Consider the following 27715-nt stretch of genomic DNA (forward strand, 5'->3'; position numbering starts at 1 on the left):
CTGAAGTTATAAGGAGTGTTTCACTTCAGACTGCTCTTTAAACAATGCACAGTACAGGGCATCCAATCAGAATAAAGCTCATTTACATATAGCAATCTTATAGGCACAGGAACAAAAGCAACCCGTTTCACCCTGAGGGACAAAGAGAAGCTGGAAGAGACTGTTTTTCACACAAATGGACCAATAGCAGAGGAAATTAGGCTATGTTTTTTTTTTAAATGTGCTGTAGTCACTGGATAATATGTACCAAAACAATAATTCCTGGTTGGAGGGGTTAATTGCATACTAATATGAAAGCATGGAGAGACACTTTGAGAGAGTTTCAATATCATAACACACAAACTCACAGGAGCAGCTGCATGTTATGTAAGCGGTCAGTGGTCAGTGCAGACCCGAAGGAGTTCAACCTCAACATCATCTCGAGACTCTCTTCTACAAATAACTGTGCTCATTGTGTAACAACACTGACATTTCTGTCCTTGAAAGGAATACATTTCTTATTAGAATACAACCACAAACCGAGCTAAGTGACCGCTCCACGCTACGTCCACAAACAAGTTCTATCATAACTACTGTTGTGAGGATGGACAAGCTTTACAGGACACTGGTAAAAATCCCATTAAACCTAATGAATCTAGATTAAAGGTTAGGTTTGCTAAATATTGTTGAGTTTCCAGTTTAAATGATCCACCACCAATTGCAATTTTGTTGCGATTTGAAATTTGTTTAAACTTTAGCCTAATTTGGGGTTTATAGGTCTCTCTAAAGCAGCGGAGCTTAGTATGTACGAGTGGAAGTAACCACCTTAAGGAGTTGCTAAAATAGACGTCAAATTGCCAGAACTTCCTATAAAGATTAGATTGAATATGATTTTTACCAGCGTTCTGTAAAGCATGTCTAACCTCACACACAGCAGCTACAAAGGTACTCCTGTACTAATTATTCATTTCTGTACTTTTCAGACTTTTTTCTCAAAGAATCTGCAGACACACCTCCAAAGTTCAGTCTTAGAAGCTGGTTGATCATTTTCTGAAGTAATCAAACACATTCAGTGGTGTTGAGGTCTGGACTCTGGGGTGGTCAGTCCATCGTTCAGCTTTTGTTTGATGTGTCCGTCTCCTTTTCTCAGTGAGGTTCTTCTTGACAGCTACACATCCTTTCAGACCCACAGCGCTGAGTCGTCTTCTCACAGTGGAAGGATGGACAGAAACACCTGTGGATGTTTTCAGATCTGAAGCAGCTTGATTTTCTCCTCTCTCTCAGAGATGAAAGCTTTAAGTGCTGTTTATCTGATGGGGGCAGTTTTGGTGTCTACCAGGTCTTCCAGGTGGTTGTTAGGATAGGAGACACATTTTCTCTGTAGCTTCTAATCAGTTTTGGAAACCTCTGTTTTTCACTTTTTTACTTTGTCTTTCTCCTTTATTATGCAAGTGGATTATCTTATATCTAATCTCACAGATATCTCCTGTAAAAATGAAGAACTGGTGCTGGACTGGCTTTGACTTTCACACTGGACTGTAGATGAATTGTGAAGTGTGTTAGCATGATGATATTTCTGTGAACAGTTGTGGGGGATGGGTATTATTTTCCGTATTCCAGTGACCACGCATGCACATATGCTGTACAGAGGAAGACGGGCTGATGTCAAACCCAGCTGCGGTCTCTCAGCGCATCTTCATTTACCAACACACACACACACACACACTGACCTGCGCCGGCCACTGAGCGTATTGACTCCAGTGAAGGAGCGACTCCTCTGCACCATCCCACCTTCAGCTGGACAATCGAATCGCAGCTTCACCGACATCCCCTCTCCACCTGAAACACAAACACAGGGCAAACAGTCACAAACTGACCTTGTCTGGTCATCACCGGCTCTGATACTTCAGGGAAAACTGAGGCAGTTTGGCTTTTTGTTCTCTGCTGTAGTTGTTTGTGCAGTCAAGCAGACACAGCAGGGGTGCAGCTACAGGAAGTGTCACTTGAAAGAACATTTAAAAAGCTTAATTTAAGATTGTTTAACTTATTTCCAAATATTTTTTACTTATTTTGAGTATTTTTATTTATTAAAATTATTTCACTATATTTTCAGATAATTTTGCTTGTTTTAAAAATAAAATTTACTTGATAAAATTACCCAAAACAAGTAAACAACGTCTAAAAATGAGCTAGAAAATCCTGTAATAAGTGCACAAAATGGGAAATATTAGATATATCGACTAGATTTCAGATCACTTCACTTGTCAAGATACCATATTTTGCAGTGCATGGCTGGATCTACCATCAGGGTGAATAGGGTGAGCCCCCTGTGTGCTGAAAGACTTTTGGTATAAACAAGAAAAAAACAATTCATTCATTAATCATTAATTCGTTCGTTTATTCTATCTAAGCCGCTTATCCTCCAGGGGTTGTTTCAGATCTGAAGCAGCTTGATTTTCTCCTCTCTCTCAGAGATGAAAGCTTTAAGTGCTGTTTATCTGATGGGGCAGTTTTGGTGTCGACCAGGTCTTCCAAGTGATTGTTAGGGGGGTGCTGGAGCCTCTCACAGTGCTTATTGGGCAGAAGGCAGGAAACACCCTGGACAGCTCGCTCGTCCATCACAGGGCACATACCAACTCAGTTCTATTGAAAAACTTACTAAATCGAATACCCCCCCACACCCCCCTCACTGACGTGGTGGTGGTGTGTTAGTGTGTGCTGTGCTGGTCTGAGTGGATCAGACACAGCAGTGCTGCTGGAGTTTTTAAACATCTCAGTGTCACTGCTGGACTGAGAACAGTCCACCAACCAAAAACATCCAGCCAACAGCAACCTGTGGGCAGCGTCCTGTGACCACTGATGAAGGACTAGAGGATGACCAACACAAACTGTGCGGCAGCAGATGGCGGACTACAAGGCGGACTGACAAGGTAGGAGTGCCTAATAGAGTGGACAGTGAGTGGACACAGTGTTTAAAAATGCCAGCAGCACTGCTGTGTCTGATCCACTCAGACCAGCACAACGCACACTAACACACCACCACCACGTCAGTGTTACTGCAGTGCTGAGAATGATCCACCACCCAAATAGTACCTGCTCTGTGAGGGTCCATGGGGGTCCTGACCACTGAAGAACAGGGTAAAAGGGGGCTAACAAAGTATCAGAGAAACAGATGGACTACAGTCTGTAACTGTAGAACTACAAAGTGCACCTATATAGTAAGTGGAGCTGATAAAATGGAGCGTAGGAACAAGGAGGTGGTCATAATGCTATGCCTGATCAGTGTTGGTCAGTATAGTGTGGTGGGTAACACCTCTGCCTTCTACACTGTAGACTGGGGTTCAGTCCCCTGCCTGGGTAAACACTCTACACTATACCAATAAGAGTCCTTGGGCAAGACTCCTAACACTCCCTTCACCTACCTGTGTAAAATCATCAAATTGTAAGTCGCTCTGGATTAGACCGTCTGCCAAAAAGCTGCAAACATAAATGTTATTTAATTCTGAAAAGGCACAGCAGAGATGCTCAGACGTTCCACCTCTTTTCTCTCAAGGCAGGTCTGGATCCAATCTTTAACCTCCTACACACAGTCATTCTTTGTCATGTGTGCACACATGACTCACACACACACAAACACATGCACACATTCCTGAGGGTCATCATGTCCACTTCCCCCGATCTTTAACAGTGGTCGCGTAATGCCAGCCTCAACTATAATTCCTCTCTCTTTTGTCTTCCTACCTCCATTTCAGAACATCTCATTGCGTCTCCTGCTCCACTCATAATCTTTCTTTAAAGCAGTTCTTTGATGAAGAAATTTACTCCCCTCCCTTAGCTGCAAAGTTAGCATGGTGCTAACTCATCAGTATCATCATCATTCAGTAATCTCTAACACTGACACTGTATGACCACTGGTGACTCACTGTTTCTTCTCAGACTGATTAAAATTTATCGCTGTTGTTGGTAGAAAACCTCCAACATGGTAACTTTACAGGGGAAGGAAAAAACCTACTTTACTTTTAATGTAAGTCAATGGAACCAGAATTCTTTCTGAGTCATTTTGTGCCGTTTCTTTTGGTCCGTTCATCATGAAATTTACACACAATGTACAGAGCAACAGGGATTTTCAAATTATGTAAAAAACTGAAAAACATCAAAAAATGTAGATATAAGGTTTTCTTCCGACAACAGCGTTATAATGATGTAAGCACATTTGAATATTCGTAATCGGCGTCTACATCGGTACCGTCAGATGTACACGGAAAACATCAGATATCGGCATCGGCCTGGAATCCCTGTATCGGTGCATCTTTAGCTGCTACTACTGTTTTTTGTTATGTGACATATTTATGTGTCAATTTTTTATCGATAACGTATTGTGTCGTCAGCGTAGAAGGCTAGAAGAGGCCGTTATTTCTGCTGCGAAAAGTGTTTTTTTATTTACACCAGCAAAAAAAAAAGTGCACCTTAAAAATGGTCGAGCTCCTAGCCATAGAACTTTCCCACTCAACCCAGTTTAACTAAACCCACAGCCTGACACAGTAAAGCGCACTCAACTAAAATAATGAACAACAACAACAGCAACTATAACAACAACTGCCATTTTCAGTAAAGGGTGGGGGGTGCAGTGCAGCTTTGCATACCACACCCCTAAAGCCCCTTCTGAAACGCCGCAATATGATATAGTGTCAGAAAGTCCAATTGCCTCATGGCTCCAATCCAAACCTCAGACACCAAACATGTCTCGGAGGATTGATTCCATTTAGGGTGAAGTGATGACTGTAAATTTGATTTTTGGTCCTTCTATCACTTTAACACTCATCACACAGGTCACTGAACAACCAAGCACCCAGTCAAATCACATTTTCTAACTGTAAAGGTTTAGCTTTCCAGTGGTTTCACTTTTCCAGTGTTTTATTATCCTGTGATGGTACAACTTCAATGCTACATAAATGAAGACTATTTTTATCATTGTTATTAGTAGTAATATTATTGTTGTCGTTGTCATTATAAGAGCCTGTGCATTGCACAGATGTTATGCACAGGCCCTGAATATGTCTTTAACACTTGCTGGAGCCTGTGGAGGCACACAGGATAGAGAGAGAGAGGCAGAGAGGGACAGAGGAAGAGGAAAACAGGACGGATGAGAGGAGGAGAGGGAGAGAGAATGGGCATACAGGTTTTAATGGAGAACGCAGAAGCGTCTCTCTCTCTCTCTCCAGAGCAATAACTCAACTTCTGTTTCCTACAGGAGGAAGAACAGCAACGTGCGGGGTGCTCTGAGTTCTTCAGCAGGGGGACAGTGTTGGGGGACAGTGTCGGGGCGATAGTGTCGGGGGGGGGAGTTTTGGGGAGGACAGTCATATGACAACAGCTATCAGCACTCAGAGTAAAACCACCAGCATTAAACGACTCCTAGAGTTGATCTGGGCCCGGCCTGCATCCAAACAGGGACGCACTGAGTCACTTTCAGCTGCAAATTTGAGCATTTTGCTCACGTGTTCTGTACTAAACTGGCGTGCAAGCCCAAGCTCACAGTTTATGAGCAGTGTGCATGGAAAAACACAACATGCGCTTCTCTCTCATGCAAAATGTTGGAGAACTGCAAAAAATAGTACAGCGAGATTCACTCGAAAGAGGCCCAGAATATTCTGTAATAACTCTTGCTAGGACAAAGCAATCTGAACGTGCAGTGTGCTCCTCAGTATACGGAGTCAAGTCAAGTCAAAGTTTATGTATATAGCGCTTTCTACAACAGGTGTTGTCACAAAGCAGCTTTACATAAAAATCTGGGTTCGAGCCCCCATGAGCGTCGCCAATGGAGACAGCAGCAAGGAAAAACTCCCGAAGAGTAAGAGGAAGAAACACTGAGAGGAACCAAGACTCAAAAGGGGAACCCATCCTCCTCTGTCGACACCGGATAGCAAACAGCATTAATATAAAATATTAGAATACAAAACGGGGAAAAACAGGCGGAGCAATGGTTAATTAGATTAGTTTTAGATTATGCAGCAGCAGCAGGAGGGTCAGTTCATGAACTGATCCATAATCAAAAAATCGGTGTATGCTGTGCCGTGTCTCAGTTGCGCATCATAGGGCCCATTTTCTTTGACACCAGGACATTTTAACAGTACGTGAATCAACTGGATGATCATGAGTTAACGTAAGGTTAGTTGTACCAAGAAGGAGCAACGTGTCACACATCGGCAAGGAGCATGGAAGAAATTGAGTCCTTCTTCGGCAACAGGGTCATTTGAAAGGGCTTTGGCCACCACGGTCGCCGGACCTGACACTACCATACTTCTTCCTTTGGGGTACGCTATGATCAGAACAAACCTCGCACTGTGGAAGATTTGAAGGAAAACATCCAACATGAAATTGCTGCCCCCCCTGATATGCTTGCCGATAGTTCAGGAATGTGGAGCACCGCATTGAAATGTGTCTGGCAGAAAATGGAGATCACTTCCAGCATTGCATGCAATGTAATCGATTACACATACGTCGAGGTATGTAGCGGATTTTTTTGATACATGTTGCTTCATCCTAATGGGAGTTACAACAGAATATTCAGGGCCTCTTTCGAGTGAATCTCCCTGTTTCTTGTCAAGTAAAATTATCTTAAATCTAGTCGATATATCCAAGATTTCTCCTGTTGAGAATGTTGTAAGCTTATTTTAAGATAGTTTACCTTATTTTTATTAAGTAAACTTTACCTTACCTTGATTTTATTAAGTCAAATTATCTCACTATACTGGCAGATAATTTTACTTGTTGTAAGAAATGAGCAAAGTTAAAATTTTACTTAATAAAATTATGTAAAACAAGTAAAAATGTCTAGAAATAATCTAGAAAATCCTATAATAAGTGCATATCCAACTAAAATAAAGAAACATTAGATATATTGACTAGAATTAAGATAATTTCACTTGACAAGATACTGTTTTTCGCAGTAAGGTCATGCAGAGAGAGGGTGGAGATATTACACGTGCAGCTGATTACATATTCCACTCAGTTTGCTGAAGTTTCAGGCACACGTTTAAAACCACAACTTTTAAAACCAGGCATAAATTTCATGTGACGTCCTTTAAACAAACGCAGCGGCTAGACAAAGACACTCAAACCTGAGCTGAGAGAATATTTAACATCAGAATAACACTGTTCAAACCAGCAGCATCCAGCCCTGATCCTGGAGAGCTACCTTCCAGCAGATGCTATAGTTCCAACCACAATTTGCCACATCTTCTCCAGCTAACCAAGTCCCTGATTGGCTAGATCAGATGCATTAGAGTTCAGTGAGGGTAGGGGCAGCTTATTGGAAATAGGTGGGAACTAAACTTTTCAGGAAGGCAGCTCTCCAGGACCAGGGTTGGAGACCTCTGGTTTAAACTCTCTGGATCAGATGTTCATGTGTGAGAAGATGAGGAGATGTGGCCCAGGGCTGCATGATTAATCGTATTTGTATTGTTATTGTGATATAAGTTGCAATGAACACATCATTAAGGGCTCTAATAGCAGAATTTATCAAATTACCTCACACAGGCAGCGCAAAAGTGGCATGATTGGTGGGAATGTAGCGTTAGAAGCCTAACAAGCACTTCCCTGCACTAAGCTTAAATGCTGCTCTCCAATATCAAGAGTAACTCAAACATTTGGTTAAATTACAGAATACAAAAATCACACATTCCCAGCTCAAACTCTACCCTGTCCTGAACCTCTAGTCCGTAAAAAAGCTTAAAACATGAGGACTGCTCTCACTCCCAGTGCTGTGTGTAAAATGCATAGACTGTATGGTAAAATGTATGAAGCAGTAAAGGCAGCTGTCACAACAAACGTGCATCATCATAAGAGCTTTTTAATGTCTTAAATGGCCAGGGCCCACCTGCAGGCCCAAAGTTTTATTACACACTTCTATAACCTAAGAATAGCTCAGTCAGTTTGTGCTGACGTCTCTGTAGTTACTGAATAATAAGACAGTGTGTAATAAGCCTGAGATTTTAAGGGGTTAAGGAACTAAACATATATTTAGTCATACACATATAAATATATATGTATATATATATATATATATATATATATATACGTATTACGATTCAAGGCCTATATTGAAAATAAAACCAAGTATAACCAAGCATTTTTAAAAATTTACTGAAGGTCACCAAGAGAGGGCAGTCTTTTTGCACTGGGCTCTGTAGTTAAATCACTGGTCTCCATATAAAAGCACTGACCAATAGAACAGAACACTAGAGCAGCTACACATGAGCCTAAGGTCTCCATGTCCAATGCCCAGCGTGGGCTAGAGGGGTATAAAGCCCCCCAGCATTGGGCTGTGGAGCAGTGGAACTGTGTTCTCTGGAGTGATGGAGCTCCATCCAAAACCTTTGGGATGATTATTGATCCAGAACTGACCATCCAATATCAGCACCTGACCCCACTAATGCTCAGTCAAATCCTCACGGCAATGTTCCAACATCTAGTGTAAAGCCTTCCCAGAAAGGGGGGCAAACTCACTATTAATTCCCCTAATTTCAGAAGAAATGCTGCTGTTTACAAACTTTTGGTAATATCCCACTTTCTGACATTTTACTCTGATGATGTCATGAGCACTGCTGGACACGATCACACTCAACGCTGAGGAGACAATGTTTGTACGTTGTACCACACAGAGACAAAAACGCAGACTGGTATCTGACTCTCGTTAGTCTGAAATGTAAGGGTTTACCTCAAATCACTCAAAAGATCTGAGAGAATGAAGCCACATGCAAACCAAACGTTCACACAAGACACGGCCCGAGTCTCCACTCCAGCCACGGCATTATGATTTACTGTAGATCGACTCAGAGCAGCTATTACGTCTAACCAGCTGTGTTTAAGGAGGTCTGGAAAGTCCTCCCATATTTAGCTGCACTAAAACAAAGCCCACATTACTAAAGCAACAAGCTGAGTGCTAATGTCAGTAATTCATTGCGGGCCTGGAGATGTAAACACAAAGATCATAACACGGCCTGCGTGTCGGGGCAGAAGAACGAGCTACATGTTTTATTTAACCTACTTACGAAGTAATATGAGCTCGAGAGGACATTACAGCAGCTTTACACTTCTGATATAATGTTAGTAAGTTCCTTACGGAGCCCCGCTGGTGACATCCTCTATAAATAAAAATTATGCGTGGCCACGACTGAGTAAGGTGTGGGAATTAGATCATGGCTTACTAAGTCGTGGCCACGCATTATTTTTATTTATACAGGATGTCACCAGCAGCGCTCTGTAATTCCTTACCCAAGTACTCTGATAGAAGTTGAAGAATGGTTTACATTTCTTTACTTAAGTTAAAGTATAAAAAATACACAAAATGTAAAAGTATTCTATTTCTAATTCAATGTGTTCAATATATGTACGCAATTATGACATTAAGTGTATATAATCCTTTATGCCAGACCTGCACAAGATAATGTTTCGTTTTTGAACCTATCAGGTCAGGAATACTTGCAAGTCAGGACATGGATGGGAATTTTTCCCAGGATATAAGCACTTTCCAGAAAATGCACTGTATTTGTTTCACTATATTTCCAGAACATTTGGCTAAATTGAGGAAATATGCTTGAAACAAGCAATATTATCTGCAAAGGAGTTAACTTGGATAAGTTCACTTACTAAAATTTCTTAAAGCAAGTAAAAACATCTAGAAAAAAGTTAACCCCTCTGTGGTCTGAGGGCATTTTCCTGATTTGTGTATATCTTCTTAAACTCTCCTTTAAAGGCTCTTCATCTAACATGATGCTCATATGTTTCATATCTAAATGCTCCGTTATCTTCATCACTACTTTCCAAAACCGCTGCAGCAGCTTCAGCAGCTGTAAACTCTCTGCACGCCATTTCACATGAGTCTCCGATGTGGACTGAATGAAGAATGAAGGGTTTCTGGCGTGATGGTCAGTCCTTAGTGATTTCCTGAGTATCCATTGGTCAGTTTCACGCAGAATGTAGACAGACACACGAATCCACCAGTTCCACATGGTGAGAGGCAGATGCCGTGTATCTCAGCCCCTCTTCATAGGCTCATAACTCCGGATGTGAGTCTCATATGATCTCGTGATAAGATGGAGTGGAAAGGGCGACTCTACAGATTCAGGAAGTGTTTGAACTGGATTTCTGAGCTGGATCATCACAAAGATACAGACACAGATTTCAGTCCACACTGTTCTTTTTGGTGCTATGTAGAACCATATACAACCCATTCTCCATCAATCTGAAAAAAAAAAACATTTCACCATACAAACAACCATTTAAGCATGAAATAGTGCTTGTAGAACACCTGGTTTTAAATAGAACCGTTACCTTCATTAAACTCTTCATTGAACTCTTGCAGAACCATCTTTTTACAGATTGCACTGTGGATATACATCAAGCTAGCATACACAGCGCTACATATGGGGGACATTTTCAGACAACAACATCAGGAACCCCTTAAGTGTCCAATCTGTGATCAAAACCTTGCATATTAAATTCACTAAACATGAGAGGAGTGGAAGGAGAAAGAGATGCCTGTACAGAACACAAGTAAACAGACTTAAATTACATCTTTCTGCTGTGGCTGTTGACACGGAAAAGGCCGTGCACATGGCGTGCATGGCTAGCAATTTAGACCTGCATCGCACACATTGTCTTAATAAACATATCCTCGTGTTTCTTCACTCACTCTATCTCGAGGACCTCGTCACAGGCCTTAGCGCGTGTGTATTTGGACTTGGCTGCTGTACATGTGTGCATATTGTGTGAAAGACGCTATGTAAACAACATCTGATGGACTAAAGATAACCTAAATCTGGATGTGATGCTAGCGTCCACTCCAGGAGCGTAACCCTCTCCACGGGATGCGGCAATAAGACTTAAGAGGGGCAGCCAACCGAAATATTAGCACAGGGATCATGTCCAGCATGAGAGGCCGCTGTAAAAAAATGTTTTTCCCCCCATGTTTTCTGGCAGGGAGCAGAAAAACAGAAGAGGGGAGGATTTCACTGATTTGTTAGCTGTGATTTTGAGCCATGTGTTTGCTATGAAATGCAGCAAAGGAGGGGAAGCTGGCACATTCCTCGCATTTCAACCTCGTGGCATAATCAGATGTGGTGTGAGTGTTGACAATTACTGATAACATGACCGTTAAAAAGGCCGAATATTCCTGGGAAGAACAAGGCTGCCATTAATCATTTTCACAGGGGGCTAATGGGAAAGATCCCACAGGGTACGGACCACCGGGCCAGAAGAGACAAAACTCTGGATGAGGAAAAATGCTCAGTAATGTTGACGCTGCAAAAGGGTTCATACTGACCGTGAGTGTGTGTTGGAATCAAACTGATTTCCTGTGTTGAATTAAAGCAATGGCTCAGCAACACCTTAGCAACCACCTGGGATTCCATAGCAATGGCCTAGCAACCCCTTAGCAAACACTTGGGATTGCATAGCAATGACCCAGCAACACCTTAGTAACCACTTGGGATTCCATAGCAATAACCTAGCAACACCTTCGCAAACACTTGGGATTCCATAGCAATAACCTAGCAACACCTTCGCAAACACTTGGGATTCCATAGCAATGACCCTAGCAACACCTTAGTAACCACTTGGGAATTCCATAGCAATGACCCAGCAACACCTTAGTAACCACTTGGAATTCCATAGCAATGACCTAGCAACACCTTCGCAAACACTTGGGATTCCATAGCAATGACCTAGCAAAACCTTAGTAACCACTTGGGATTCCATAGTGATAGACTAGCAACACCTTAGTAACCATTTGGGATTCCATAGCAATGACCTAGTAACACCTTAGGAACCATGTGGAATTCCATAGCAATGGCCCAGCAACACCTTATTAACCACTTGGGATATCATAGCAACAGCCTGGCAACACCTTAACAACCACTTGGGATTCCATAGCAATGACCTAGCAACTCCTTAGCAACCACTTGGGATTCCATAGCAATGACCTAGTAACACCTTAGGAACCATGTGGAATTCCATAGCAATGGCCTAGCAACACCTTATTAACCACTTGGGATATCATAGCAACAGCCTGGCAACACCTTAACAACCACTTGGGATTCCATAGCAATGACCTAGCAACACCTTAGCAACCACTTGGGATTCCATAGCAATGACCTAGTAACACCTTAGGAACCATGTGGAATTCTGTAGCAATGGCCTAGCAACACCTTAGCAACCACTTGGGATATAATAGCAACAGCCTAGCAACAACTTAACAACCACTTGGGATTCCATAGCAATGGCCTAGCAACATCTTAGGAACCACCTGGGATTCCATAGCAATGGCTAAGCAACACCTTAGCAACTACCTAGGAAACCATAGCAACAGCATAGCAATGCTTTAGCAATCACCTATGATACTATAGCAACCAAGCCAACTTTAAGTTTCCTCATGAACGTTCAGTACTTTTTTTATTTTTCAGTTATTTCTACAGATTAACTCACACTACACTACCAGAGCCGTTCCACATACCTAAAGAAGTTGTCTGTGTGATACAGCACTACTCTTACAGCTAACAGGCTGTCTAAGTGCACAAATTCCAAGTGCAAAAATTCAAACTTGGCGATCATTTGATGGAAATTTAACTCTGCAAATGACTGAATATAAATTGTACTGCAAAATGACAACAGTAATTCAAGACCAGGATTAAATACTTTACTGCACTAAACTTTCTGACTACTTAGCTCGCCCTGTTCAGTCCCTGAGCTTTTCAACCACAAGTATTTCTGTGTTTGAAAGTAATTATTTAAGGCCAGATGTGTTACGAGCTCCATAACAGACTCTCTTTCTCATCTCCTCATGATTGATAATGTTCTCCTTGGTTTACTGCTCACTAGAGGAATGGCAGTCTGAGCCGGGAGAGGGTGTAGCGGAGAGTTAGTCATGAATGAGCTCTGCCTTCCTTAAAGTCCATCTCTGAGGACATATCTCTCGCCCTCTCACTCTCTCCCTCTTTCTCCCACTCTCACATTAAAGGAGAATTCCACTGGAATTTAAAAAAAATTCTACACAGATAAATGGTTTGGTGTGAAACGCTCCATTCCACACTCTTTAAAAAGATGGGTCTTCAGACTTCAAGAGTTCTTTAGTAAAGACAATGACTTTCTATAGAACCATGAACGCTCAAAGAATGGTTCTTCAGGTTGATGGAGAATGTGTTGTATATGGTTCTGTGTAGTGCTGAAAAGGGCTCCTGGCTCTGGTGGAACCACTAGGGATTCCATAGCAACAGCCTAGCAACACCTTAGCAACCACATGGGATACCACAGCAATGGCCTACAAACACCTTAGCAACCACCTGGGATTCCATAACAAAAACCTAGCAACACCTTAGCAACCCCCTGGGATTCCATAGCAATAGCCTAGCAACACCTTCGCGACCACTTGGAATGCCATTGCAATGGCCTAGCAACACCTTAACCGCCACTTGGGATTCCATAGGAACAGCCTAGCAATACTTTAGCAACCACTTAGGATACCATAGCAACAACCTAGCAACACTTTAGCAACCACCTGGGATTCCACAGCAATGGCCTTTTCACCATGCAAAGAACCTTTTAAGCAGGCAAATAGTTATATGGAACCGTTGTCTTTACTAAAGAACTCTTGAAGAACCATCTTTGAAACACTGTAGAGAAACACATAGTCAGAACTGTTCACAGTGGTGGTCATAGGAACCAGACGGCTCCTATGGCTGTATTTGTGTTGTAGTCGTGGTGACCCCTGGTTCCTATCACCACCACTGTAAAGACATCTGAGTCTCTACAATAACCCAATGTGTACATCTCAACGGCGGAGTTATGTGCAAATTTTGGAATGTTGGAGTTCCCCTTTCACTCACATCAATGCACACGGAGGTTAATGTGGTGATGTAATATTAGCCAGTACGAATCATTAGAGCTCCAGAACGGGGCACGCAGTCAATCTGGTGGAACTGGCTGAGATCGTTTGTGTGGCATTAGCACACGGGAGGGTGATAGAAACGGGTTATGTTGTTTATCTTTGACTGCGTTTATGTGCTGCTGCAGTCGTAATGGGACGGTAGCAAGTGCTGAAGAAACGCACAGCCTCTGCGAGTTTAGAGGGCTTTAAAAAGAGATTAAGAGAGGAGTCGGGAGGGAGGAGAGTACGCATTAATCTTGCGCGTGTGCAAACTGCACTTGGCTGGCCTGCGCTGGCCAGGCTAGATGACAGAAACGTTTTTCAAAGCAAAGCACTGGAAAGGCCTGTAGTAGTGAGTGAGTCAGTGAGAGAGAGAGAGAGAGAGAGAGAGAGAGGTAGAAGTTTACCTTGGGGGAAAAAGGAATTTGACAAGGTGAGAAGCTCTAATGAGCCAAAATCAGATGTTTTTTTTTTAAACAACCATCAGGGACTAAACCATCACATGAAGCTGATGGTGATATCTTTCCCATATTTTCTCTCTCTATACCATTAAAAGGGAAAGTCCACCAATTTTTTCAAAAAATGCAAATAATGTTATCTCCGCAGGTGAAATGGTCTCAAATCTACCCAATGTATGTAATATTTTCTTCAATATAAGAATATTTATCTCGTATTCCGACGTGTTTACTTATTTGAAGTAATTTTAGTAAATTGATCGCACTATATTTGCACAGAGTTTTGCTTGTTGTCAGAAATATGCTTGAATAAAGCAAAATTATCTGCCATTGTGGTAAGACAGTTTTACTTGATAAATTTACTTAAAATAAGTAAAAAAATGTCTTGTAAGGAGAAAATCCAATGATAAGCTTACAATAATCTGAACTTGAGAAATATTACATATTTCAGCTCATTTCACAAAGATAACACTAAGACACTATTTTAACAGTGGTGGTGATAGGAGCCAGGGGTCACCATGTAAACATCACAAATATAACATATATATACAAATATAATTTTATTTACTATCTAAAAGTGAAAAACCACAGTGAACCTACATGTTTCTGAGTTTTTATTTGGAATGTTGATTCTGTCTATATATGGGTCATTATACAGAAATGTCCACTTTTTTAATGAAAAATGCATTTTACCAAACGGCTGCTGTAGAGCATCAAACCACATGTTGTCAATCATGGAATATCCACTAAAATATGTAATTTAATCCATTTGTATTATATTTTTTCACAGTTACCTCAGAATAAATTCGGTCACACCAGTGACTTCAGCTAAAAGCTTCATATGAAATCATGAGCTGAATGAGAAAATCTCTGATAACTGAAAGACACAGTGGACTCACCATGAGCATTTCTTCATAGATCCTCAGAAAACAGGTAAAAGGAAGTCAAGTGATGTCATCAGTGTGACTTTTATTTCAAAATAATTTGTTACACGGTAACACCAGTGACACGACTCCTGGGGAACTTTCATTATATGTTTTATAATATTTATTTGGCATTTGTTTTCTTTATGTCATCATATATTTCATCGTCATGTATAGATTATTGTAGTTAAAATTGCAGAAAAACATGTTTTTTACCTCAAAACGAGCTCTTCTGTGGTGCTTGGAATTCTAGATAATTGATTTCAAAACCAATATTGCTAAATTGAGGCTCAAGAAGGTGTAATTGTTAAAATAACTTACTGTTTTATTTTAAAATATAAATAAATTGTAACCCTAACATGGTTTGTTATGTGTAATGTGTCTGTAAACGCTAAGGACGCCAAAATGAACATTTCTGTAGAATGACCCATACAGCCCTCTAACTTGTATGAATGGATTTTAAAAATATGTTTTAGTGACAAAAGCTAACAGAGCTGGCGGTTAGTGTTCTCCTCCAAGCGCGTTCAGCTGTGCAATGATGTTGATTTGATGGCAGTTCGAAAAGATGCAGTGACACTTCACATGAGGAAGCTTGTCTTTGCCTTCACCCTTCTAGCGTTGGTGGTATCGAGTGAGGAGAATCCTAACTAGTGGATGACTAAATTAGGAATTTGAATGTATTATTATAATAATGTTACAGTAGCCATACGACCACTGTTTCACAGGGCAAAGCAACCTGCACATTTCTAGTGTGACTTAAGAGAACAAAGCCTGGACTGAGCGATGTGAAAAAGTAATAGTCTCCCTCTTGTTCCTGTGCAGAGAAAGCCACTGATGTTAAATACAGTGGAGGGTCTATAGCAGCGTGAGCAGCCGTCTCCTGGGAGTCTTTATGCGATGATTGCCCTGCGAGGTCGTATAATAGCCAGAGGAATATGAGGCCATTTTATGCACCAGGTGCACCCAACAGTGCAAGACGTGTTACCTCATGGTGTTCCCAAACTTCTACATGGTAATGACCTGTACTCTAGATGGTGTGTGGTGGATTTATGATCACAGGGGATTTTTAAGAAGTGCTTTACAACCTTAAGAAAAAATAATAAAATCTTAACTAGAGAAATCATCTTAAATATAGTTTAAATATCTAATATTTCTCATTTTGAGATTGTTTTAAGCTTATTATAAGATTAATTACTTTAAGATGCTTTTTAACTTGCTTAGCATGTTATTTTATTAAATAAAGTGATTTCACTATATTGGCAGATATTTTTGCTAATTTTGAGGAAAATGCTTGAAATAAGCACAGTTACCAAATCATTTTACTTCAAAATATTTTCAATAATCTTGTAATATTTCTGCAAGCACTGTAAGAACCAGGTTCTCATGTAGGGTATGTTAAATGCAGTTCCAAGCTGTTTAGATTATACACACACTGATGCCTGGTTCCACCTATTAGTACATCTCACCAGTTCCAGCTCTACCTAATAAGCAACATAAGCAGCTACATGGGGCCCAACGGCCACCAGGGAGCCCTCTAGCACATTCTGGGTTTTTACTGTACCGTCATGCTGTCTAAGATGCTTGAGTGAGGGAGGGGAAAGCAACTGGTTAATCAAGTCTCCAAAAAGGACGTACACATCTAGAGTTTAAAGCATATTGTAGCTTCTTCAAAGAGGAAGATGTGGAACACAGTGCTTTGAACAAATGCTCTTTAATTAGACACGGCAGCAGTGGAGAAACGCCGCCCAGCGCTGGCTGAAACAGCCGAGATTAATCCAGGTTTAAATACTTGAGTTGTGATTAATCCAAGTTTAGAAACTCAGACTGTGATAAATCCACGTTTAGCTACTCAGACTTGAATTAATCCAGGTTTAAATACTTAGGCTGCAATTAATCCAGGTTTAGATACTGAGCCTGTGATTAATCCTGGTTTAAATACTCATGTTGTGATTATTACAGGTTTAGATACTCAGGCTGTGATTAATCCAGGTTTAGATATGCAAACTGTGATTAACCCAGGTTTACATACTCGTGCTGCTATTAATCCAGGTTTCAATACACAGTCTGTGATTAATCCAGGTTTAGAAACTCAGTCTGTGATTAATCCAGACTTACATACCTGTGCTGCTATTAAACCAGGTTTAGATACTCAGACTGTAATTAATCAAGGTTTAGATACTCAGGTCCAGGTTTAAATACTCAGGTTGTGATTAATCCAGGTTTAGATACTTAGACTGTGATTAATCCAGGTTTAGATACTTAGACTGTGATTAATCCAGGTTTAAATACTCATAATGCGATTAATCCAGGTTTAAATACTCAGACTGTAATTAATCAAGGTTTAGATACTCAGGCTGTGATTAATCCAGGTTTAGATACTGAGCCTGTGATTAATCTAGGTTTAGATACTCAAGATGTGATTAATCCTGGTTTAAATACTCAGACTGTGAATAATCCAGGTTTAGAAACTCAGTCTGTGATTAATCCAGATTTACATACCTGTGCTGCAATTAATCCAGGTTTAAATACTCAGGCTGTGATTAATCCAGGTTTAGATACTTAGACTGTGATTAATCCAGGTTTAAATACTCAGACTGTGGTTAATCCAGGTTTAAATTCTCATAATGCGATTAATCCAGGTTTAGATACTCAGACTGTAATTAATCAAGGTTTAGATACTCAGGCTGTGATTAATCCAGGTTTAGATACTGAGCCTGTGACTAATCTAGGTTTAGATACTCAAGCTGTGATTAATCCTGGTTTAAATACTCAGACTGTGGTTAATCCAGGTTTAAATACTCATAATGCGATTAATCCTGGTTTAGATACTCAGACTATAATTAATCAAGGTTTAGATACTCAAGCTGTGATTAATCCAGGTTTAAATACTGAGCCTGTGATTAATCCAGGTTTCAATACTCAGGCTGTGAGTACTCGGGCTCTGCCCCCTTCCCTGAGTGGATGAATTTGACAATTGAAGGAGAATTCAAAGAGAACTCAGTCTAAACTTGGTGAAGGAGCGTCTTCTGAGGATGTGAGCAAATTATCTACTATTGTCATCATATTTGAGATCATTTGAGCCGGACCTTATTTTTGAGTCTGTGTGTGACATTAATATGTAAAGACGCACGACGTGGTGTGAAAAACTCGACGCCTCTGACTTTTAAATGATATTGCAGGCTTTACAGGGCGACTTCACAGCAGCGCACACTCAGCATATTCTAGCCTGTTTTCACATCCATCATCTAAACCGCTTATCTGGGTCGCGGTGGGTGCTGGAGCCTATCCCAGCTGTCATTGGGCGGAAGGCAGGATACACCCTGGACAGGTCGCCAGTCCATCGCAAGGACATACACATTCACACACACCTAGGGGCAATTTAGCGTGTCCAATTAGCTTAACTGCATGTCTTTGGACTGTGGGAGGAAACCCACGCAGAGAACAGGCAAACTCCACACAGAAATGACCCTGGTCACCCAGCCGGGAATCGAACCCAGGCCTGTGAGGCGACAGCGCTACCCTCTGGGCCACCATGCCGCCTTAGCCTGTTTTCACTCTCTTCATTACTAAGACTTCATTCAGTTTTAACTAAGAAAAAACTCAATAATGCAGCTCTATAATGTTTCTGTATTCAGTGAAGTCGGCTGTGAAAGCATTACCAACCTCTGCTACTGTAAATGGAGGACTGTATATGTTTTTTTTTCCTCCTTCTTTACGAGAGGGAATCATTCTGAAGACTATAAACATGCCATGAGTGCGGTGGTGTAGGACTCCGCTGGGGACCATCGTGAAGGAGGGGGAAGGGATGGTTTTAACAATTACTCCTGACCTTAAGGTGATTTATGTGGCTTTTCTGACTCTCTCTCTCTCTCTCTGTCTCCCTCTCTCTCTCTGTCTCCCTCTCTCCCTCTGTCTCTCCTCTCTCTCACTCTAATATGTATCATACCCAGTATTGTACAGATTACCAGACAGCAGGAGGGCCAAAGGTCTCTTGGCTAATACTTACAAAGCCACGTGTGCTGAACACAAGGAAATGATTTGGAGACATTTTCCTTTCCTTGTGTTCATTTGCTTAATGCCTTCATGATGTGGTTAAGTTTGTCTAAAATAATCTGCATACAGTCACCAGATCTGTTCAGTCTGTGTGCAGAACAGATAATGAGAGAAGCAGAAGTGAAGGAAGACGATGGAGGATTCAGAATTAGTGGAAGAGCTATCAAAAACCTCTGATATGCAGATGATACAGCACTCACAGCGGAAAACCTGGAAGACCTGAAGGTCCTTACAAAGAAGGTTAAAGAACAGAGTGAAAAGATGGAACTCCAGCTCAATATGAAGATAAATAAGGTTATGACAACAAGAAAGACCACTAACTTGACCACTGATGGTGTAGATGTGGAGATGGTGGGCAGCTTTTGCCGACTCAGATCAATTATTAACAAAAGAGGATCCAGAAATACGACACAGATCAGCACTCAGCAGAACAAGGATGAAGGAGCTTCAAATGTGATGATTTGTCTCTACAAGCAAAGATCAGAACTGTCCAGGCTGTGGTCTTCTCTGAGGTGCTTTATGGATGTGAAAGCTGGACAAATAACAAACGAGACAAGAAAAATATAGATGCTTTTGAACTTTGTAGTATTAAGGTAACATTTTATATGGAGTGGTTCTTTATAGATGATTAATAAACTCTTAACAGGATATCAGTAACACATCAACAACATATCAGTGAAGTAGCAGTAGTGAAGCATCTGAATACACTGAAGTAAATATGTTGTGGATGTTCTGTTGATACATTACTTACATTAAGTAGATGTAACGTTAATATGTTTCTTCATTATGCAAAACCTAACCTTACCAACCTTACCCAAAACCTAACCCTCACCCCGGCCCTAATCCTAACCCTTACCTTAACCTCAACCCAAAACCTAATCCTGACCCTCACCCTGGCCCTAATTCTAATCCAACCCTTATGTTTTTGACATGTTACTGAGAGTCTGCTGAGTGTTTGTTTAATCTAAAAAGGACTCAAAGTGTCACCTTATTATTATTATTATTATTATTATTATTATTATTATTATTATTACACCCTGTCATCTAGAGATCATGAATTCACAGCAAAAAATAAAAAAATTATATATATATATATATATATATATATATATATATATATATATATATACATATACATATTGACAAGTGACATTATCTAAAATCTAGTCTGTATTTCTAATATTACAGAACAATACAACCAAAACTCTGGAATGAAGCTCAGTAGCTCTACAAGAGAAGCAACATTGGTGGTCCTTGCATTGGTGGTTCAGTGGCGAATTCTCGCCAGGGAGACCAGGGTCCGATTCCCGGTCCCCAATGCGACCGCACAGTGGTTTGGGGGCAGTCGTGGGCTGGAGGTAAGGGAACCAACCTCATGACTGGAAGGTTGCTGGTTTGATCCCCTGAGCCGACAGTACGTGACTGAAGTGCCCTTGAGCAAGACACCTAACCCCCAACTGCTCTCCGGGTTCCATAGATAGGGCGGCTCACCGCTCCAGGCAAGTGTGCTCCTAGTGTGAGTGTTCACTAGTGTGTGCATTGGTGGTTCAGTGGCAGAATTCTCCCCTGCCATGCGGGAGACCAGGGTCCGATTCCCGATTCCCACATACTAGTGTGTATGTGGTGTTTCACTGCATGGCTGGGTCAAAATGCAGAGCTGAATTTTCCCCGTTGTGGGATTAATAAGGGTCTCTTAATCTTAACACCTCACACTGATCCAAGCTAAAGCCCTGGCTTTTATACTAACTAACACAGGTCACATGATACAGGAAACAGGTGAGGGAAATCAGTAGTCAGGTGAGGTGGATGGCTCTGACGTTATTGTCATGTTAAGTCTTCCAGAGGGTTCTGGGAATTGGAGACCACCAGAGAGTCAGGGCTGGAGGGATGCGTGTCAACACCAATCTCAAAATGAGAAATATTTCATATATTGATTAGATTATTGGTGATATTTTCACTGATATTGGTAAAAACATTAGATGCCAATATTGGCTGATAATATTGGCCAAGCAATATATCGGTTTTGCCCTACTTTAGAGCTTTATCCTCACTAATAGTGTCTTTAAAATGTTCTTTTTCTGTGCAGCCTTAAGAGTAGAATTCAAACTATGTGGGTTAGTCAAATATAACAAACAACACCTACACATCATTTTTTGATGGATATAAAGCCTGAAACCTGCAAAATGCACTAAATAAAGTCCTGATCCATGCAGGATTGTGTTGCCTGTTCATTCTCGCTACACTGAATTCGGTAAACGAAGGATCCGCGATGACAGATTTCTCTTTACCCAAGTCATCACAAGTCACGGTTGTAAACCACAAGGCATAAACAGACCAAATATAGTCTTTATTTTCATCCTTTCTGCTGTCTAATGTAACCGACCAGCACACAAATCATTTTGGTTTTCTTTTATTTACTCTGACATTTTTCTGTGAACATGTTTTTCCCCAAAAAAGTCTCAGAAATGCATCTAACAAAAATCCAAACAACAGAACAGTGAGCTTGGGGCAGTGAATGAACCTGGTACAATGTAAATAGGATCTTAAGGTTCCCCAATATGAAAATGGCTTGAATAATAAGTGAATGGTGGTGAGTTAGTGTGTGTTGCGCTGGTGCGAGTGGATCAGACACAGCGGTGCTGCTGGAGTTTTTAAACACCTCAATGTTGCTGCTGGACTGAGAACCAAAAACATCCAGCCGACAGCGTCCTGTGGCCTCTGATGAAGGACTAGAGGATGACCAACACAAACTGTGCAGCACCAGATGAGCTATCGTCTCTGACTCTACATCTACAAGGTGGACCGACAAGGTAGGAGTGTCTAATAGAGTGGACAGTGAGTGGACACAGTGTTTAAAGCCTATAAAGTGTGCAGCAAAACAGATGGACCACAGTCTGTAACTGTAGAACTACAAAGTGAAACTATATGGTCAGTGGAACTGATAAAATGGACAGTGAGGGGAGAAACAAGGAGGTGGACTTAATGAAGTGGCCAGTCAGTGTATATCTGCATATTTCTACAGGTCACCAGTGATTGGCTGCTTCCACAGCTACCAAGAAGAACACTTTTCTATCACACATAAGTAATGGAATCCTAAAAGGTGATAGCCAGTGCATTTTCTGGAAGGTCCTAATACGCTGGAAAATAATTCCCATCCATGTCCCGACTTACAAGAACTATCTGACCTGTTTGGCTCAAGAAACAAAAAAAATATATTAACAGATATTTAAATTGTCGTTTTCGAAGATGATCATGCCGTGATAATGTCATAGTTACGCACGTCTATTTAACACTCAGTAAAGAACAGTTTTACTGCTTTTTGAACAAATACTTTTACTTTTTTACTTCAAGTACATCTAGGAATGTGTACTTTTATACTTTAACTTAAGTAACTTCTGATCCACTCGCACCAGTGCAACACACACTAACACACCAAAACCACGTCAGTGTTACTGCAGTGCTGAGAATGACCCACCACCCAAATAGTACCTGCTCTGTGGGGGTCCATGGGGGTCCTGACCACTGAAGAACAGGGTAACAAAGTACCAGAGAAACAGATGGACTACAGTCTGTAACTGTAGAACTACAAAGTGAAACTATGTAAACAAGGAGGTGGTTTTAATGTTATGGCTTCTGGGTGTATATATTCCATGCTCACATGCAACTGTGATCCCATGTGACATGTAAAATTAGACTGTTTTCCTCACTCCAGTGGAATGAATTTATAAAACCCAACCATTCTTGTAGAAACACTCATCAGACACCGTCATCAAACACAGGAAAACAACTTGGCGTGATTTGAGCTTCATTCCTTGTGTGTAAACAAAACGAGAGCAGGGCTGCTTCTAAGTGAGGGCTTTTCATCTCTGTGGTGAACCCACGGTCTTAAATATGCCAGAGGGGCTTCAGCACCCAGAGGAAAGGTCCATGAAACGTCCAATTAAGGATTATTTAAAGTTATTTTTGCTATAGTTGTGGCTTTTTTCTGCTGCATTCTGCTTGTTTGATTTAATGGGTTCCAGATCTTTGGGAGGCCACTGTCCCACTCAGATCTTTATTAGATATGATGTGACGTTTCTGTAGCAATGTTTTCATTTCTGTCACGAGGAACACAACAAATGAAACACATGTGAATGTTTGTAACTGAGAGGATAATTTGACACAAGGTCTCCCATATTTCCAAAAGAAAAAGTTCCAGTTGGGATGGTATTTAAAATGCTGATAAAAACATAAAGCAGTGATTAATAAATTCTGTTTGCCCTGCTTTAAATTGCAAAAACAAAATATTAGATGATTTACATTATGAACTTCATACGCTCATTTCAAATTTGATGCCTGCAACACATTCCTAAAAGTTTGGACGGGAGCATATTTACCACCGTGTCACATCACCTTTTCTTTTAGCAGCACTTACAAATCATACGGGGAATGAAAACATCAGTTGATCCAGGTTGGAAATTTATACAGATCTTCAACAGGGCAACTGTATATTTTGCACTTCATAATGAGCCACAGTTCAATTGAACATTCCACCGTTAAAGGTGCGGTGTGTAAGATTTAGTGACATCTAGTGGTGAGGTTACGGATTGCAATCAACTGAACCCCCTCCCTCACGCTTCCCTTTCCAAGCATGTAGTAGAACCTACGGTGGCCGTCAGTCCCGATTTTGTTTTGCTTCTTCATGTTTTCTCTTCTTCGACGATGAAGATTCACCCTCATTCACTTTTTCTTGTGCTAAATAATAGTCTGATCCTCCATTTGTCATAATTTGGGTTCTCAAACTTCTCACAGCACTAAATGGTCAGTCAGCACCGGCAGCAACCACTGATTCTTCTTCTTTCTACGTCTTCCAACCGGAACTACAGCGCCACCAAATTCAAGCTGCCGCTTCAGTGTATAAATGTAAAAGGCGCCCTCTAGAGGCAGTGTTTGGTTTGTCCACTCTGGGCTACTGTAGAAACATGGCGGTGAAACATAGCGGCCTCTGTTGGAAGAGGATCCGCTTGCTATGTAGATTTGAAGGGCTCATTCTAAACTAGTGAAAAATATTTGTAGTTACAGGTGATTATACACTCATGAAAACATGGTTTTGCTTACTGATAATAGCCCCCCCCAAATCTTACACACTGCACCTTTAAGGTGGAACTGAAAATTCGAATATGAAGCCAACTTTAGCCTCGCTAGAAAGTGTTCACGCGAATCGCTGTTTGCTTAGCGCTATCAAACAACCAGAAACACATAAGGATGCTAGCAGAAGTTAGCATTATCGTTGAGATGGTTTTTTCACTATGTTTTGAGTGAGTTTTGACATTTTTGGCCCAAATTGAAGGCCTAGCTCTGATAGTCACGGTTCACCAATGGATTTCAGCATTCGAATCCTGACACCTGGAATGGTTACCCAAGTACCCGAGTACCCGAGCTGCACATCTCTAACAAAAACATGTCCTTTCCTGACAGTGAACGACAGCGAGCTCTCCCAGACATGCAAAGCCAACAGTTTACTTACTTGCCTTTGCAACAGCTGTGACTTATTTGGTAGAACTCTTGCAGCGATCGTTGCTGCCTGCATTAACTCTTCAGCAGAGCTGAGTCAGCCTAGAACCACAATTTGAGCACCGACTAAACTGTTAAAGTGGCTGCTATTCAAAACCGCTCCTTTCAGGCTGTAGTTCCTGTTTAATTAGTAGGAATATTAATAGAAATGTTCTGTTTCGAATCAGTGTTTGTTTTCAGAAAGGGCTATCTTCCTCTCCTCTATCTTCTGGCCTGCGTCCACCTTCCTTCCAGCGCGATTGTTCTTTTGGCTCCATGTTTGATGTGCAAATCCCTCCTTTCTTCCACACTTCCTGCACTTCTCTCCTTTGTTTTGTTTGCGTAAATGAATAAAGCGGGGCAGTGGTGGAGGGGGAGGGGGGTGTGAGTTCACTGGGGATGAGAGTATATTGGATATGTGGGTATCTCAGCAGGGTGACCACCACTGAAGTCACCGAGTAGATGTTACACAAACACCCCCTCGCTTCTCTTCCTCTCTTTCCGTCGTCCAGAAATTCATGCCATACCTTTCAGAGTAATACCATCTCTGACCCGCGTCCACCTTCTCCGAACATAAATAATGTAAAAACAAAGTGGAAACTGGACCTCAGATCTGATTCAAACGCAGGAAGAGGAAGAACACTTTGCTCCGCAATGATTAGCTCTCACATTTTGGTGCTCATCCTGTTGATAGAGTGATGACCCTCAGGGCTGGACGATCAATACTCGACGATTTTTTTCTACATTTATTACAGACAGTATTTAATTTAGTATTAATAAAGTTAATAAGTTGGCATTATTAAAGTTAATGAATTCATGGTTTCATAAAGTTTATGAGTTGGCATTTTTAAACTTAATACCTTAACATTAATAAAGTTAATGTAAGTATTAATAAAGTTAAAACATTAGCATTAAAGTTAATAGTTAATATTAACTTCATTTAACATTAATATTAACAAAGTTAATAGTATTAATACAGTTTACAAGTTGGCATTATTAAAGTTAATGAATCCATGGTTTCATAAAGTTTATAAGTAGGCATTTTAAACTTAAAGTATTGATAAAGTATGAAGTATTAATGTAAGTATTGATAAAGTTAAAACATTAGCATTAATAAAGTTTATACGTTATCATTAATAATAACGTTAATAGCAATAATAAAGTTAATAAAGCCATGCTTTGAAAAAGTTACAAAGTTAGCATTAGTAAAATTGATATGTGAGCAATTAAGTTAATCTTACTATTTATAATAGTTTAATAAAACTAATAGCATTAAAAAATTATAATATTTACATGAGTAATGTTAATGAACCCATGCTTAAAAATAAAGTTAAGGAACTTTTCCTTTCAAGAAGTTAGTAAGTAAGCATTAAGTAAATTAGCATTAATAAAGTTAATACTTTAGCATTAAAGTTAATATTTAATACATTTAACAAAGTTGATATTATTATTCAAGTTTACAAATTAGCCCTAACAAAGTTAATGTTAGCATTAATTCTTTCAGTGTTGGCTTTAATGAAGTGAATTTAGTGTGAATAAGTTTAATAAACTCATGCATTAATAAAGCATTAATAAAGTGAATTATGTATCATGAATAAGATTAATGAGCAGTTAATTAATGAGCAGTTTTGCTCTGTTTTCTCCTCTTAAAATGACACCAAAGAGAATCGTTTACAGTTTTGTACTGTAAATAAACGGAAAACACATTTACAGAAAGCAAACTTACTGTTTGGTTACTTTTATGGATTTGAAAGTTTGGAATCTTTTGTCATATTAGTAATTGTTATTCAGTAATAACTTATACAGAGTAGATTTCAAAGTTATAGACTGGAGACCAACATGTAAACCGGCTACTTATTCACAATTTTAGAAATTTGGGGAACAATAGTGATTAAAATAATTAACAGCATAAATAAACTGTAATTACCTGTTTATAGCAAATGTCAGCGGTGTGGACTCAAGTCATATGACTTGGACTCGAGTCCGACTCGAGTCACGAATTTGATGACTCGACTTGAGAAAATCAAGAAGGATTCGGGACTTGACCTTGATTTCAACACCAGTGACTCGGACTCTGACTCGGACTTACGCGTCATGACTGGGAAACACTCATGTTGTTTTTTTGGAATTTATTGTTCTACCTTAAATGGTGCAGCAGTGAGGCACCGGAACATAACTGTTGCACCATTTAAAGTGGAACGGAAAATTCACATATAAGAAGCTGAGCTGGGATTTTGCTCTCTTTTCTGTAAACTTTGTTCAGTTCAGTTGTTTTGTTTTCTGTTGTCATCTAAATTCAATTCAAACTAGCGATTGGTTTTAGTTGGCTGAACTAGGTTTAGTGCTGAGTTTGTTTTTATGTTTATCCTGTGCACCCAGTGTTCCCAAAAATCATCAAAACTTACCTTCAAATATATCTTATCTTATTTTTAAATTAAGTTCAGAAGTACTTTTTTTTATTCTTTTCATGTGTAAATTTCATGTTTTACATGTAGTTGCACTACTCTGTGTATACAGTTTGCCTGGCATGGTTATCTGTATAACATTGATTTTGTATTTTAGTTGGAAGGGAAAAAAATATCAATAATAAAAAATAATAAACAGCCAAACACTGCTAACGTGCTGTCTTTTAAAGGCTGTAGTACTTTACCATTATTCAGCGTTGCGGCCTTAAATTAGCTGAAGAATGCAGACTGACTTGTTTAGGACTCAAAGATTAGGACTATTGACTTGGGACTCAACCTGAGACTCACCTGTACTGACTCGGGACTTTAAACACGACTTGACTATCTCGGGACTTGAGTGTGAAGACTTAAGACTTACTTGTTACTTGCAACTTAGTGACCTGT

At 40.3% G+C, this 27715-nt stretch overlaps 1 protein-coding gene across 1 annotated transcript in view; it reads right to left on the reverse strand.

Moving 5' to 3' along the window:
• ripor3 (RIPOR family member 3) overlaps nt 1–27715 on the reverse strand; it is a 107456-nt gene that overhangs the window by 62972 nt on the left and 16769 nt on the right. The window contains exon 2 of the mRNA XM_036571586.1: nt 1710–1818. Within this exon, the coding sequence (XP_036427479.1) occupies nt 1710–1807 (98 nt within the window). The 5' untranslated portion in view covers nt 1808–1818. The remainder of the gene's footprint in view (nt 1–1709; nt 1819–27715) is intronic.

The sequence above is a fragment of the Colossoma macropomum genome, unplaced genomic scaffold (genome assembly GCF_904425465.1).
Source record: "Colossoma macropomum unplaced genomic scaffold, Colossoma_macropomum, whole genome shotgun sequence".
In the NCBI taxonomy this organism is placed as follows: Eukaryota; Metazoa; Chordata; class Actinopteri; order Characiformes; family Serrasalmidae; genus Colossoma; species Colossoma macropomum.